At 45.2% G+C, this 16,913-nt stretch overlaps 1 protein-coding gene across 2 annotated transcripts in view; it reads left to right on the top strand.

Annotated features, from left to right (window-relative positions):
* Positions 1 to 16,913, top strand: part of LOC135921396 (structural maintenance of chromosomes protein 2-like) — a 78,072-nt gene that overhangs the window by 14,733 nt on the left and 46,426 nt on the right. For both annotated transcript variants that reach the window (XM_070526005.1, XM_070526004.1), the window contains 4 exons: positions 5,578 to 5,739; positions 8,332 to 8,442; positions 10,456 to 10,593; positions 15,643 to 15,783. In XM_070526005.1, the coding sequence (XP_070382106.1) occupies positions 5,578 to 5,739; positions 8,332 to 8,442; positions 10,456 to 10,593; positions 15,643 to 15,783 (552 nt within the window). The remainder of the gene's footprint in view (positions 1 to 5,577; positions 5,740 to 8,331; positions 8,443 to 10,455; positions 10,594 to 15,642; positions 15,784 to 16,913) is intronic.

Below are 16,913 nucleotides of genomic sequence, written 5' to 3'. Positions count from 1 at the left end.
ACACGTCTACAGCCAAGACGTGTTTCGCAAGTTGCGTGCACAGCAGCGTTTGTGGAAACGATGTCATCGGCTGGGTGAATTATTCACAAGCTACATCAAAGACATTCTAGATTTGTGCAAGAGAGTGATGTGACCATGTCAGCGTCAGACCGAATCAAGAATGTTATGAAAGGAATAGTGGATGACGTTTTCAGCATGCAGCTTGCGAAGAATCTGCGCTTTGTAGCAGACCTTCGCACGACCAACATTTGGCTGGATTGGCTGCCATTTCCGACCAGTCAGTGCTGCTCACTGATAAAAGGCATTTGTGCGTGAGGAAGTTGCCTGCCAGCTTTCCTTAGTGCCCTTCGTTCAGCCACGGCATATTCAACAGCCTGCTCCAGATTTTGGGCCCTCGCTCTGCCACGCGATTGAGACAAAAATTGCCGGGGCCTTGTCTCTTCACTGCCAATAGATCCCTGCAGCGGTGCCTCTCAGTTATGCTGAAGTCGTCACCAGGCCCCGACCATCCCCTGTAGCTGCAGCTCTGCCCCTCAGTTACGCTGACGTGGTACCCCATGTCGCCGTCCGGTTGTTTCACCAAGCGGCACGTACACCGTGCCATGTGACCTGGACTGTACCTGCCGTCGCAAACTCGTGGCGTATGTCCGATGATTGGCCAATATGCTTTGTTTGTGGCTGCACCAGTCACATAACCCACTTTTGTCGACGTGCTCGATCAACTGGTGCCGCATCACTCATGACATCCCCTGATACAGGCGTGCCAAAGCCATTTTGCAGCTCTTGGAACTCGTCTTCGGCCCCATTAGCTGTTCGACCAATGCCCGTTACCCGCCGTTCACCTTCTCCGCGTCGCTGCGCACTATTGCCGATGTGTCCTCGTTATATAACTTGAGAAGAGGAAAACTGATTGTCACAGCCCACGAGGCAAGGACTGCGGTGCCGTCAGACTACACAAGTCCTCACAGTCGCTCATCAAATTTTATAGAAGTTTGTGTTGAAGGTGTATGCGCATTAGCTCTTGTGGACACTGAAGCCGCCATCTCTGTTATACATGCAAAACTCTGTCGGTGACTTCGGAAAGTTACGCCACTTTTAGGGTTCTCTCTTTGCCCAGCAGGTGCTCAGCATGTTCACCCTCTGGCGGCGCGTGCGGCGCGTGTGGTTATTGAGGATGTCCTGTATACCATTGAATTTATGGTTATTTCTTCGTGCTCTCATGACGTTGTCCTCGGTTGGGACTTTCTTTCACATCGTAACGTTGTCATTGATTGTGCACATGCTGAAGTTGAATTATCACCATTGGTAAATGTGACCTTAGCCGACATTCTGCCCATTCCCTGTAAACTGCTTGTGAAGGAAGATATGAACATTCCCCCAATGCCTCAGCGCTTCTGCCCGTGTGCTGCAGTAGCTTCTCTGACGCAGTTGCACTATTTTCTCCATCTGGCCTGTTCCTTAAACCAAAAGCTGTTGTGCTACCTTTTGCTGCTGTTGACATTATGCAAGGCAGCAGCAACCTCTTTTTTTCGAACCCGCTTCCGTATCCTGTGACACTGCTTCGAGGAGAATGCCTAGGCAGTGTGGAAGCCATAGAAGACAAGCAAGTCATTGACATATCGGATGATGCAGCCTCTGCCAGCCACCCTAACCTGCGTGCTTTATCTATGTCTACAGAATTGTCCGCAGACGTGTTTGGTACCTCCATCGCTGATGATCTTACACCAGTCTAGCATTCACAGCTCCTATGTGTGTTAAATGAATTTTGTTCTTTTTTCGATGTCACACAAACTTCTTTGGACTGCACGTCCACAGTTATGCATGCCACTGGCACCACCTCCCACCCGCTATTGCAACAACATCCATATGGCGTATCTGCTTCTGAGCGTCATGTCATCAATGAGCAAGTCGACGACATTTTTCGCTGTCAGGTGATTCGTGTGGGTGTCTCCTGTTACAAAAAACGATGGCTCTGTTCGCTTCTGTATAGACTACCGACACCTCAACAAATTCACTTGCAAGGATGTTATCCCTTACCGCACATAGATGACGCCACCGACTGCCTGCAAGATGCAAAATTCTTTTCTTCATTAGATTTGCCTCAGGGATATTGGCAAGTGTCAGTGGCAGAAGTTGACCAGCCGAAGACAGCATTTGTTATGCCTGATGGCTTATATGAATTGAACACGCCTTTTGAACTTTGTAATGCACCTGCAACATCTGAGCACATGATGGACACAGTTTTGCGTGACTTGAAGTGGCACACACGCCTGTGCTATCTTGATGATGTTCTGTTTGGTCCGGGCTTCACCACGCATCTTCAGCAGCTTAAATGTGTCCTGACACGCTTGACGAATACTGGCCTGCATCTGAACTTAAGAAAGGGCTGCTTTTCAGCAAGACAGCTTACAATACTCAGTCATGTCGTATTCAAGGACATCGTCATCCCTGATCTGACCAAACTTCAGCCGTTGCAGAATTCCGTAAACCAACGTCGATAAAAGAACTAGTACGTAGTTTCGTTGGACTCTCTTGCTACTTCAGGTGGTTCATTAGAAGTTTTGCCACCATCATATCACCCCTGACAAAGCTGCTCGGAAGCAATGGCACTCTCTCCTCATGGTCATCGAAGTGCGAGGACGCTTTCATGAGTCTGCGCCATCTTCTTACTCCTACCCCCCCCCCCCCCCCAATTTTGCGCTATTATGACCCCACAGCCCCTATGAAAGTGCACATGAATTCCAGCGGTGTCGGCCTCAGCGCTGTCCTTGTGCAATGTAAACCTACATTTGGTGAATTTGTCGTTGCATACGCAAGTCGAACACTGACAAAAGCTGAGGGCAACTACAGTGGGACTGAGAAAGAATGTTTAGCCATCATCTGGGCCATTGCTAAGTTCCGTCCTTATTTGTATGGTCGCCCATTCGATGTTGTCACAGACCATCATGCACTTTGTTGGCTCTCTTCAAAAGATCCTTCAGGCCACCTTGCTTGCCAGGCACTTCGGCTACAAGACTTTAACATCCACGTCGTGTACCAAAATGGACACCAGCGTTCTGATGCGGACACCCTGTCACGCTCTCCCTTGCCCGACAACATTCCCTGTTCCTCAGCATCTCAATCTACCATTTCGTCCATTGACATTGGAACCATCACTTCCGAGCAGTGCAGGGACCACTGGATTGCCTCCTTAATAGACTCTCTCCGATTCGTCAACACGACCGACAACTCACATGCTGCGTTGTCAAGCTCACCATTTTGCCATTCACGGTGACCTACTTCACCAATGTAATTATTTCTCAGACGGCTGCCAGTGGTTATCGGTAATACCTCGAAGCCTGCTCTCCGAAATCTGCATATCCTTCCAGGCTGATCTGCAGTGTGGTCACTTGGGAGTTCAAAACTTACCGTCTTTGACAGCAGTACTACTGGTGAGAGATGTACAACTATGTTTGAAAGTTTGTTCGCTCTTGACCTGATTTCTAACATCGCAAATCTGCCCCCCAGTCGCCAAGTGCTTCACAGCCTCTACCTTGCCCTGCACAGCCATTAGAACGTGTCAGCATTGATTTATATGGGCCACTTCCCCTAACAGCTGCTGGTAACTGCTGGGCCATCGTCACAATTGATGATCTTGCACAATACGCTGACACCGCCACCCTAACGGCAGCTACACCACGCAATGTTGTGTCGTTCCTCCTTTGCAGTTTTATTCTCCGCCATGGTCCACTCCAGGCGCTGCTTAGTGATCACGGCTGCGCCTTTTTGTCCGATGTCGTTGAGGCCATCCTCGATCGATGCCGTGTTGTTCCTCGGACAACTACTGCCTGTCGCCCTCTAACCAACGGGCTCACTTAACGCTTCAACCATATGCTTGGCGACGTGCTTGTAATATATGTCGCCTCTGGCCACACAAATTGGGACCTCGTTCTACCCTTTGTCACTTATGCATACAACACTGCGATACAGATCACCACTGGTTTTTCGCTATTTTTCTTATAGTACGGCCACCATCTGTCACACGCTATCAACACAATTCTCCCATACTGGCCTGATGCATCCGAGTGTGCATCCGTTTCTGCTGCTGCGAGACACTGCTGAGGAATGCCGTGAACTCGCACAGGCCTCAACTTCATGTAACCAGGAACACCAGAAGAGCAGTTGCCCCACCAATACTGATGCACCCACTTTCCTTCCTGGCGCGCTTGTGTGGTTGTCAGTTCCTGCCAACGCAGCTGGTCTCTCTTTGAAACTACTTCCCAAGCACGAACGCCCTTACTGCATATTGGGTGCACATCTCCCATGAACTATGTCTTCGAACCAGTCATGCTGTCTTCAAACGCACTGCCGGGGACGAGATATTGTCCATGTGCAGTGCCTTAAGATGTACTATGACCCGCTCATAGGACGGCTCCTTTTCATTCACGGATGTAAAATTGTAGTGAAGTGATGAACGCTGGCCACTCATCATCACCTGGGCACGGGGTTTGCTGCTCGTGCTGAGACTTTTGCTGCTGCTTGACCGCCGTGTTAGCCATTCTACCTCCACAGCCAATAAACCTCATTACAGCTGTTTTTCTGGACATGTCGATTGTACAGAGCTACTTGTGTAGCAGCACCATCAACTTATCCGGCAATGAAAGTTTCGGTTATTGTTATGTGAATATTTCGTCAATCCAGGACTGTGACACAGACCATTCTTGCTGCATCTAAAAGCAAAGTGCCTGTTCACAGCATCTGTACTGAACAAAACCTGCAAACCTTCAAAAAATTGGAAACGGGAGGAGTAATCAAACAATATTTAATATTTTTCACCGAATTTCAGTATTTTCTGGCTTCGGCCATAGCATTCTTTAAATCATAAGGCTGACATGTATGGCCATGTGTTTAGGTTAAACGTAAAGCTTTTTGTCTTAATGAACATGACATAGTTGCTTTGTCCTTGCAAATGGAGATGCTGCCGTTTGTGTGTACCCATGCCATAATATTAAACAATGAATTAATCATAATTTTATTTTCTGACAATTTCACTAATTATGGCACATATTGCAAGTTCTGAATCATAGCCCACGAGTTTGTGAGGCATATCCATTTGGAATAAATTCTGTGGATGATATCAGTGTAGAGATATGTGCCCTAATATTTGTGGTAAAAATGCACTGTTTCTCCACTTACTTCGCTGTTTTGTGTCACAGGTTCATTGGGTGGCCATATCAAACATTTTTACAGAAGTTTCGTTTGAAGAAAAACAATGTAGTTATGAAAGAACTCTGGCACTGCGCATGACATTGTGCTAAAACATCATCATTGAACTCGTCACCACAGTTGCATTAAGGATTGCTAGTTCCTGTTATAATCCTTCTTTTGCGTCCAAGTTTCCAGTACAGTAATTCTTTGTGTTACATCCTTGGTCACGTTATGTTTATTCAAGTACAGCAGATCCTCAGAGGGTAACGCATTCACTTGTACAAGTTCACATAGTATGCAATGCTTATCCAGTGCCAATAAGTGCTGTTGCATTAACAAATGCAGGTTGAGTCATGTCCTGTTGTGAGCGCCTTTGTTTGATGGATGCAGGTGGTGGTAGGTGGCAGGAACAAGTACCTCATCAATGGCGTGACGGCAACCAGCAACCGGGTGCAGGACTTGTTTGGATCAGTGCAACTCAACGTCAACAACCCTCACTTCCTCATTATGCAGGGCCGTATCACCAAAGTGCTCAACATGAAGCCACCTGAGGTTTGTTGGACTGGTTGTGAATTATGGTCATCTGCGTCGGGACTGGGTCTTACCCATGCGCCGCAAAGCATGACACATCATAACCCAATTGATATCGCTCTGTTACATGCGATCTCCCAAATGATGTACCCATGGTGGAGAACGTTGAAGATGCCTAACTGCTGGCTAGACAGTGGAACATGTAGCCCATGTCATAGAGCAACTACACTGTGCTGTAGCGACGAAGTATTAGCACTACGGTCGAAAGTTGTTCACTGTGGTGGATGTGTTGTAATGCATGTGTAGTAAAAATGAGCAAAAGGGCATCAAACAAATGCATGCAGCCCTATTTGATGCAGGTACTGCAACAATCAGTTTGTACGTTTGTTGTACATTATTCAAGGCAATAACGTAACCTGGGACATTTTTGTGTGTTTATGCACTGAAGTTGAACATTTTGTTTGCGTTAAATTTCATATTCATAAATAAAGTAGAACGCTCGCACAGGCTGCTTATTTTCTCTTCCTTCTCCACAATGGTGTATTATTTCTTTCACTGTTTTTTGCAAACACTTGAGGACATGTGTTCATAGCACGTATGTGCTTTCTTGATTTTAATGTTCTCGGACATTGCAATTTGTGTGCCAATTCATACTAAGAATAGATTATCCACTTATTATATTTACCCACACATGACAGTAACACCATGAGGAATACATGAAGCCTTTGTGCCTTTCCAAAGAGCATCTGCTTTCCTGAGAAGTTTTGTGATAAAAGCAGCCAGCTGTTTGAAAGGGTGCTTGATGCATTGGTTGTATGTATAGTGTACTAGTGTACACCAGCTCTTCTGCTCATATCATAGGCAGCTGTAATGAAGTAGAAGTGGGTAATCAAGACAAACACTTCTCGTTTAATGTATAAATGACTTAAGCAGATAGTGGCACACCAAGTCCCACTTTTTTATCCTCTACAATGTGTATACAATACAATGTGTAAAATATGTTGTAGGAAACTGGAAAAATACAAATCAAGAAAGACGTCAACCAAGAAGACATAATCTCTGCAATGCTGTTCACTGCATACTCGTAAGAAGTATTCAAGCTAGTAGACTGGAAAGGATTAGGAATGGGGATCAGTGGCAAGTAGCTCAGCTTGGAGGTGACATTGTCCTGTTCAGCAACACTGAAGATGGCTTGCAAGAGATGACTGAAGACCTTAGAGTAGGGTTGATGATTAATTTTCAGAAGACAAGGGTAATGTTCAACAGCCTGGCAGTAGAGGAAAAATCTGGATTAGCAGTCAGCCTCTAGAATTTGTACAAGAGTATGTCTATTTAGGCGAATTACTCACCAGGGACCATGATAATGAGAAGAAAATTTGCTGAAAAAGAAATGGTTTGCAATGCACTGTGCGTTATGCAATGCAGTGCATATGACAAGCATTACAAAGTGATGAGTGGCACCATACTGCTATCCTTGAAAAGTATACAATTAGTATTTCATTTTTCCAATACTAATGTATGGGACAGAAACAAAGTGGGACAGTATGGGGCAAAGTGGCTTGAGAAGAAGTCCAGGACTGCGCAGCGAGCGAGGGTATGAAAAATGTTAGGCATAACATTAACAGACAGAAAGAGAGACGGGGTCAGAGAGCAAGGTGGCGTAGCCGATATTCTAGTTGACATTCAGAGAAATAAGTGTAGTTGGGCAGGCTACGTAATGGATAGGGAAGATAACTAGTGGACCATTAGAGTCACAGAATTGGCGCCAAGGGAAGGGAAGCAGAGTCAAGGATGGCAAAAAATTAGATGGGGTTTTGAAATTGGGAAATTTTCAGGCAGAACTTGGAATCGGTTAGTGCAAGACAATGGTACTAATTAGAGATAGCTGGTAGAGGCCATCATCCTGCAGTGGGCATAAATAGGCTGCCGATAATGATGAAGAGGAATATGTTTCTCAGCTTTCAAATTTAACCTTTTGTGAATGCCACATGATTGAAAGCACACTTCTAATGCTTTAGACAGAATTCGATCCCTGCTCTTGTTGTGCCCTTCAGAGTTAAATTTGAGCAATGCAGCATTCCTATTATAAACTCATCGACAATGTTCTACCATGTATTGTCACTTATTGATGTGTGTATTGTCACTCCAAAAAACTGACGGATAACTTGTCAGAAACTGACTCAAATAGTGATTGAAAGGAAACATTTTCATCCAGAGAATAGTAGCATGAAGCTATGAAGGACACCTGTAGGGTTTTTTAAGAAATAAACCAATATGGGTTTCTGTGTGGATTTCTGCAGAACTTATTTGCTATATTCAATGTTCTTGTGCTTCGAGTTGATTAATTCAGCCTCGCTCTGTGATTCGCTAACCTCCTCGGTAACACCGATGGTAGAGCGGCCACCCCGGAAAGGCTGTTGGTCCCTCGTTTGTTTCTCGCACGAGGACGAATACTTCAACTCTGAAGCTTTCTTTCTGAGAAACCTATAAAGCTTTCTGCTACTTTTGAGCGGCCAACAATTTTTCCTTTTACGAAACTTCTTCAACCTGTTTGCCAAATAGCAACTGTCAGAGGAAAGCACATGCAGTACATGTTCACATGTTCTGTTGCAGATCTTGGCCATGATTGAGGAAGCCGCTGGTACACGTATGTATGAGAGCAAAAAGCAGGTGGCACAGCGCACCATCGAGAAGAAGGAAGCCAAGCTGGCCGAACTGGATAGTGTAAGGCCAGCCTTTACCATGCTCCCTTTGTTTGCTGCTCTACTATACTGTTTTGAGCTTGGTGTGTTCACTCTTGATCACTAGTTCACTGTTTATCCCTCAAGGGATCGTGTGGTAATGTGTTGTAACGTTGCTGCCATTCACAATGTGTTTGGGTTCACCCCGGACACACAGAAGTCATGGCACAGACAGGGAGACAGCTTAGCGATGACCATAAGTATTTGATTCTAACACGTATTTCTTGTTTTCCGAAAAAATTTACCAATGTGAAATTAAATCTACAGTAATGGCAAGCTATCATCATTTACTTTAGAACATTTCTGTAGTTCAGCAATTTCCACACGCTGCTGCAGCTGCTTGAATTGCAGTTAAGTTCACACCTACTTTGTGAGTTCATAAGGCTATTAATATATGACAGCCAGCGATAATAGTTATCGGCTCACTCCCATGGTTGTCTTGAAGTCCACGGCCATTCGTCGCTGGAATCCCCAAGTCCTTTGCAAGAAAATTGCAAAAGGAGAAAATTTCTCATTTGGTTCAAGATCTTCGGAAGAGGCTTATGGATGCTGGTTGATGGTTTTAGTGGTTGGCTGACTGGTGCCCTTGTTGCCAGGGGTGAACCAACGGCTGGCTGTGGTTGTATGCTAGCTTTGGACGCTGTTGCACTGCCGTCACTCCTTTACTCTGGTTAGCTGGTCTTGAGTTCTGCTTGTCGACAACTCTGGCCTGTGTTCCACGATCCTTCTATGCTCTTTTCTAAACCCTTGCACTCTTTCTTGAGCTCTTTATCAGCTAGCTATCAATGGTGCTTCACAGAACGCTGATGTCTGTCTACATTCCCGAGCTGCAGAATGGGCGTTTCCATTTCATACAACATTGCAGTTTTCGTTAACATCTGGTAAACTTTTGTCAGTGCGAGTCGTAGTACTTCCCCTCACTGTCATATCATTTGTTGCTGCTGTCTTATCTTGTTTCCTGAGTATACTTCGTTTCATGCTAGCAGGCAACGCTGTAAAAGCTAGAGCGACTTATTTCACTGAAGAGTTGTGCATCACACATGGAAGAAAGATATAGGCATGCGTCATGCAGGTAGGTGTAACATCGTCTTGTACTCTTGTGTTACAAAATATGAAAGTGATTTGTAACGTGGAAAACATAGCAGATATGCACCTATTTACCACCAAATGAGCTGAGTGGCACGTTTCTGCATCTGCCGCAGCACACCCCTTGCGCTCACGACGAGAACATAGTAGGTATGTCACATTTGGGAACACGAAGGTGCACAAATAACGAGATCTGACTTAACCGTATGTCCATTTATTAATTGTGTAGAAATCATTGCAGATCAAAACCAACTGCACTGTGAATGGCGCGGAGACTTTTATGACTGAACTACTTGCATAGCTTCGGCAACGTTCCCTGCTAAGTATGAAATGGAGTTTAGAAACCACCTGAAAGAAAAGAAGGTGTTAGCTGTCATGCTGTCTTTGGTGTTTTCGTCAACATTGTGACATTGCTGTTGTAGTTAAGATTTTCTCATCATCATCGTCTCTGGGCCAGCTGCTGTATTTTAGGTGGTGCAAAAGCTTTTCTCTCCACTATTCTCTGACAGCTGTTAGCCTATAATGGGAGAGCATGAACAGCCTGACATTTTTGTTGCAGTTCTATTCATGGCCTCCAGTGCTAAGTGTTGCAAACGCCAGATCATTTTCCAGTCACAGGTGCTGATCTTTCATTTGTGGTAACTGTATTAGCCAGCATGCTTGCAATGACCATGGGTGGCCATGTGGTTTAATTCCACCATGCTGGTGTTTTGAGCCAATCAGGGAGGCTGCAACAGCACTGTGATCAGAGCTGTTCAGATGGCGAATTTGGCAGTGTCTAGACTAGCATCTCAGAGGAGAGGGAAGCTTGCAGATTTCAGAACAACCTCAGTTTCAAAGGAACATGTTTTGATGCCTCTTTGAAGTTTTGTGTTGTACCACACGTCTGATTTGTGTGAGGGCATTTCAGGTGCTGAATGAAGAGATCACGCCTACGCTGAACAAGCTGAAGGAGGAGAGGCAGGCATACTTGGACTACACCAAGGTGTCGCGAGAGCTGGATCACCTGACGAAGTTGTACGTCGCGTGGCAGTATGTCCAGACTGAGGTCAGTGTCTACTGTAAATTGCCTAACCCTGACTACACACACATTCCTGGCTGCTTGTTCTGTGTTTACTTTTATTCCTGCTTCTATGTGAACAAGCATTTGTGCTTGCGGATTGTCGTGTATCATCGTACTTACTTGCATGTGAATCGCATTGTTAGCCTACAATATCGGTGTTCTTTAAGTTACCATAGTTTCCTTTTGCATGAAGCTGCTTAATTTTGCATTGCATAATAAGCATCAGTGGTGGAATATCAGTGGTGGAACAGCTGTGCCAAACTCTGCCGAGAGTGGGCCTTTGCGCGATCCTGTCTCAAAATGGCATTTTAGTGGGAAATTGCGCAGAGCCTGCACCAAAGATGCATAAGAGTGAATCCCTCCTTCTGTCGATGCTTAGCAGCTAGCAAAACGTAAATAAAAACCCAACAGCACACTATCATCATCATCATCATAAAAGGAAGTTGAGGCCCGTCCATAGTTTCTCGCTATATAGTGAGAAATTATATGTGTGGTACCCCGGAGTTTGCCGAAGGAGGATGTCGTATTCTAGGATTAAAGTTAAAGCTTTTTCAATGTTTATGGCTGATAGCGGGGTTTTGCGAAGGATCCACTGCGGTCACAATCGCACGTGGTGCATAGTTAAAAATGATATTAGCGAATGAGGTCACATGTGATACATGGCGAGAGCCGCCACTTCAATGGGTGACGGCATGCTTGTCGACGCAAAAGTATTGCGTCGAGCTTCGGTGGCGGGGTTATTTCGGTGAAAAAGTCACCGACGCAAACGCAAAACTCTGTTTGTGTCTCACCCGCCGTGGTTGCTCAGTGGCTATGGTGTTGGGCTGCTGAGCACAAGGTCGCGGGATCGTATCCCGGCCACGGCGGCCGCATTTCGATGGGGGCGAAATGCGAAAACACTCGTTTACTTAGATTTAGGTGCACGTTAAAGATCCCCAGGTGGTCGAAATTTCTGGAGTCCTCCACTACGGCGTGCCTCATAATCAGAAAGTGGTTTTGGCACATAAAACCCCATAATTTTCTGTTTGCGTCTCGCGCATGCGCAGTGGCACTGATGCTGTTTTATTTTATTTCCTTGCGGCTGCAAAACCTGTGCAGCGCCTATTTGAAAACTCCCTAACGTACATGGCGTGACACGAGTATATTGTGGGATCTCATGTACATTGCAGGCGTGCATCCTGATCGGCCTTGCGGTGAGCCTTTGCGCACAAGCCATGACTGTCGCACTGTGTTGCATCCTGGGTTGATAAACGTGCATTTGTTGACGATCTGTCTGTGGTGCCTTCTCTGTGCCTTATCGACGAACCTGGCCATAGCGCCCGTTGTGCGTTGTGTCGAGGAGCGTCGCATTCTTTTCTGACTGCGCTCGCAGCATAAGCCTCGCGGAAACCTGTATCCACAACATATTGTCTAAATCAGTCAAAATTTTCCTGGTATATTATAAGCACGTGTGTTGGACCCTGTGCCGAAAGTGCTTGCTGCCGTGCCGAATCGGCTTTTTGCTTGCACCAGGACCTGCGCCTAAAGCTGAAATGGCTGTTCCACCACTGAAGTATTTGTAAAGGAAGCCACGAAGAAGGCTCAGTTCAAAGTAGTGTGTGTGAAAGATGAACAGATGCATCAGAAACAGCCTGGCTTGGCTGTCCCATATGTGGCTGCTAGCCGGCGTTGTGGATGTCATGCGGTTACAGCAGCCATCGCATTTTGTTGCATGGTCGGCATAGTCACACATCTCACTGCACCAAGGAATGTTTCTCAACATAGAATTAAGCATTTGAAAAGTTGCAGAGTGTGGTTGGAAGGAAAAGCACTTTGATTTAGACTTTGTGCTAAAGTAAGCAGGCCACGGAGACTTGCGCGAACACTGTAAGAAGTGATAAAAGGCATGTCAAACTTTGGATTTGTTTTGGTAGCCTTTCTCTGAACCCTTTGCAGTCATATGTCGGGCCCCTCTCAACACGGAAAAAATATCTCTTCTGTTCAGATATCGGAAAGTGTCCAACATGCATGCATGCTTGTGTTCGCCGGTTATTTGGGTTGATAGTGCCAGCTTTCTGGAATTTTTCCAACTAATAAGTGCACTTTGCAATGCCCGCTGACACTGGCAACATTTTTATTTTTCCTTCCTGCATGCTCAAAGAGATTTTTAGCGTGATTTGTGGTGCGAAGCGACGACAGGATGACGGCGTTCTCTGCATGTTCGTTTTATGGACAAAATTCACTTGAGTTAAGTGAATTGGATTATTTTAGTGGTGTAGATGAATATTGTTCGCGATGGGATGGTCAGCAAACGTCCTCATATGAGAATAATTTAAGAGCAAGCGACAATTAGGACCCTGCAGACCTGCAGTACAAATCCTGATCTTCACCCAGGAGTACTTAGAGTGCTACCACCACAGAAGTACTGTTCTACTGCCGAACAGAAGTACTGAAGTACTGAAGAGAAGTACTGTTCTACAGTACAGAAGTACTGTGCTACTGCCGAAGTACTGTTCAGAGCCTCGGGAATAAATGAATTTTCAAAAATAAATCACTTAAATGCGTTTGTTCACCTGAGCGCTTTTTCTGCGTAGCGTGTAAATGCGCAATTTGTGCCTGACTTGAACGACTACAAATTGGGTAAATGCTGTGACCACAAAAGGTTAAAATGAAAGGAAGGAGGAGGAAGAGGAAATAACTTTATGTGTGTCTTGCGAGTTGGTGGGGAGGGCCAAAGGCCCCGCCCAGATGACGGCCAGGAGTTCGTGGGTCCTGGTGGCATCCTCGGCCCGCTAGACGGCCCATAGTTGATCCTCAAAGGCGGGGCTGAGCAGTGCGGCTTCCCAACGCATGCGAAGGCTTTTGCTAGAGGCCGCGTTCTCGTTATTCTTATATATCCCTCGGCGTTGTTCCAGAGTAGCTCTGGATTCACATGTGTTGCATTTGTCCGTTAGATATATCTGGATATATGACATGCGAGAGCGCAGGATTTGGATACGTCCTAGTTTGTAACTGCCGCCATGCGTCAGACTGCTTTTTTGTTAATTTTGCATGAGGTCGCGGGAATCGGCCCCTCTTTAACCTACAGTGTTTCGTGATGTCATTGTATGTGGTCATTCTGTCCTCCCATTCCCACTCATTTACTGCACCGTCACGTCCGGAGGGTGTCGGGGCGTCACTTGCGACTACGGCTTGGTCTGTAAGCCTTCGAGCCGCGTCGTATGCCGTCTCGTTGTTACCGTCCTCCGCGAGGGTATGAGCAGGAGTCCATGTGATGTATATCTTCCTGTTGCAATTTTGGCCTCCTGCAAGAAGAAAGCGTAGTGCCTCCGGGGAAAGAAAATTAAAATTTGAATACTCGCCGTAGACAGCTAGATAGATAGCAAGATGCACAGCAGACATCGTAAGTGTACTTCCATTTCTGACAAATCGGGCAAAGAAGACAGCCTCGTACAGGCAACATCAAAGTGAAAAAGCAAAACAGTGCAGGCTTTTGCACTTTCCAAACAAGAGGACAGTGGAGTAACCTGTCAAGAAGCCTGGTTGAAAGTTTGTCTGTGCACAAGAAAGCATAATGAGGCTTTCTTTTACACTTCATCCTTTCAGTGTCTTTTTTTTTTTCAGAGGTGGCGCACCTCCAGCATTTGGTTTTCTTCTTGGACATTAGAAACCGAACACCATTGTTTATTTTTGCTTATGCACTATCGGAAGAAAGATCCAAATAATGGCAAATGCACTATTGGTATGGTCATCACATTCATACCTTCGTTTCCTGTCTACAACCTCGTTTCATTTTGATGCACATGCTTCTGTGATGCTGCCGGCGTGTCAGAGTCAGAATGCGATGCAGTTGAAGTGGCTTCTTCTTCGGATAACAAACTTTCATCTTTGGAGTCCGAGCTTGGCATGTATTCGTAGTTGGAAGAGCCACCACTCTGTTTAGGAGTGAAGGTCTCACGCGAGCAGCCATATCAAAGCGATCACTCAGCCATGCTCAAGGAAGGAGCGCTTTCGTTTATTTGTACTCAACCAGACAAAGCAACAAGAGCAACAGGTGAAAGGGATACGACAGAGGGCAGAACTGTCCTGTAGAAAGCACACCAGCGCCTACAAAGAGGCGCGTTTCGCACCGCGCTAGCAAAAGCCTATGCTGAACAAACCCACAGAGAGGAGAAAAAAATTCTTCTACAAATGTACTACAGATGGCAGTACTACCTCGAAGCTCACCAACTTTGTCTTACTACATACATCCGAGTGGAGAGACTGGAGAATGTATGGGTGTGTCAGTGACATGGCTGGACAGAAACGTGGAAGTGTACTGGGACGTCAGTGACACTTCAAGGGTTAAAGGAACACCAGAGATTACACTGAATCAATCGAAAATGATGAAGTATTTTCCCAAAGTTTTTTTGTCATTAATTATGTGGTACTAGGTTACTTATTGGAAGAGAAAATGATTACAGTTTTAAAAAATTTCAAGCTGGTGCCATAGCATTGGTTTCTCAATATGAGGACATTGATTTCAAAGTACTTTTTGTACTTTGGCCATTCTGGCTCAATAAGTTCACTCATTGGCTCCTTTACGATACAATGTAGTCCATCTTTTACTACAAGAAATTAACTAAGCTTGGGCTGATGCTGCCAGAATCATGACATCACCGCCAGCTGGTTTGAGAAATTCATGGTGGCGCCACCACATGTCTTTAGGTATCGCATTTTTTCTGGCTTTCAAATTTCTCATATGGAAAAGTCGGAACCCTATTTGTAACGTAAGTGAACAGCAGCTGCCCAGGGTAGTCAAGTTGAACACTTCCCACGAGCAGCTTTTTTAATTTGGGACCAATATAAGCCTTGCCGTAAGTAATGAGCCAAGCTTCTTGCTGTTGGCCCAGTACTCAAGTTCTATCCCAGCTCCAAGCGAAACAACCAGTAATTTAGTTTAAGGGCGTACACTGCAAATCACTCACTTGCATTCCTGTCTCATTGTAGTTATAGCTAAGTTCACGCGGCATTCACATTTCTGTATTCATATAATGTTCTGCATTTTATGCCCAGGAGCTCAGCCGGACCTCGAAGGAAAAGCTGGAGAAGATGAAGGCGACCGTTCAGCAGTCCAAGGCCTCGGTCGAGGAGCTGCAGGCCAAGACCAAGGACATGAGCAAGCTCATCGCCACGATGGAGCGTAAAAAGGATGAGGTAAGGCCTAGAGGTGTTCTGCACTTCGTGAAGCCCACCGTCAGGGCTGATTTTTCTACACTGTCTCAGCACTTCCTGGTGTTTCACTCCACAATTGTTCTTAGTCTCTCCGTAATCAGGATGTGCACTATCTCGTCGTGTAACATGACAGTCACCATGGTGTGTCTGCTTTAACCACTTGGGGGCCCACGACGACTTACCATATGAACCAGAATTAGGTCGATCCAGAATATAGATCGACCCCTGATCTTGACTTGGCCAGTAGACAACTCACAATGGGCTAAAGATCGCTATATAAGACGAAGGATGACTAGCTGCTTTCTTTCCGGGAAAAAATATCTACCTGTATTCTGGCTTATACAGTAGCTCGTTATGACAAAGGTTGCAGTACCTTGTAATTTGGCACATAAATAATATGCAATGCCTTTTGCTACTTTTTGTTTCAACAATAGCAGTAAAAGTGCTATAGGCATTCCTGGTATCACATCATTTAGGAAAAAAAAAAAAGGCCACAAAAATGCAGGTCTTTAAAGAGGAAAGTCTGCATTTGTCATCAATTTGTCACAGGGTTAACCTGTGAAGGTCACATTCTTTTTCAAAATATGCATCTCCCGAGAGCAAAATTTTGTCATTGCTGATTTAAATTCTTGAGAGTGACTTATTTTGAGAGAAAACAAGTAAATAATTTTTAGGTAACAACAAAGTGAAATTTTTGTTTAATCTGTTCAGCTTTATACATGTCTTATTGTTGAATACATCGATAAAATGCCGTAATTAGTCTTTAAACAAATGCATTAATTATGCAACTTATGTTTATGGTTTGACACAACTGGGGCTCATATTTTGAAACATTCAGTTTCATTTTCCATATTTATCGTGTGTTGCATCAAAGGTGCTATTCGAGCAAAGAAAGCGGTGCGGCAGACTTCCGAACCAATAAAAACGTTCGGAAGTCTAAAATAGAAGAATATTAAAAATGACGGGTATCGTTAGAGAACACGGTCCCAGAGACGCGCAGCCACAGCAAAAGTGAGACATGCCATGTGACCCTCTGCAAGCAACCTTAGTGGTGCCCACCTGCTAGAAAAAAATGAAGCGAGCGAGATACTTGCTGTAATCAAATGTTAGAT

This window comes from Dermacentor albipictus, chromosome 9, assembly GCF_038994185.2.
Source record: "Dermacentor albipictus isolate Rhodes 1998 colony chromosome 9, USDA_Dalb.pri_finalv2, whole genome shotgun sequence".
NCBI lineage: Eukaryota > Metazoa > Arthropoda > Arachnida > Ixodida > Ixodidae > Dermacentor > Dermacentor albipictus.
This window is presented reverse-complemented; position numbering and strand designations above follow the sequence as displayed.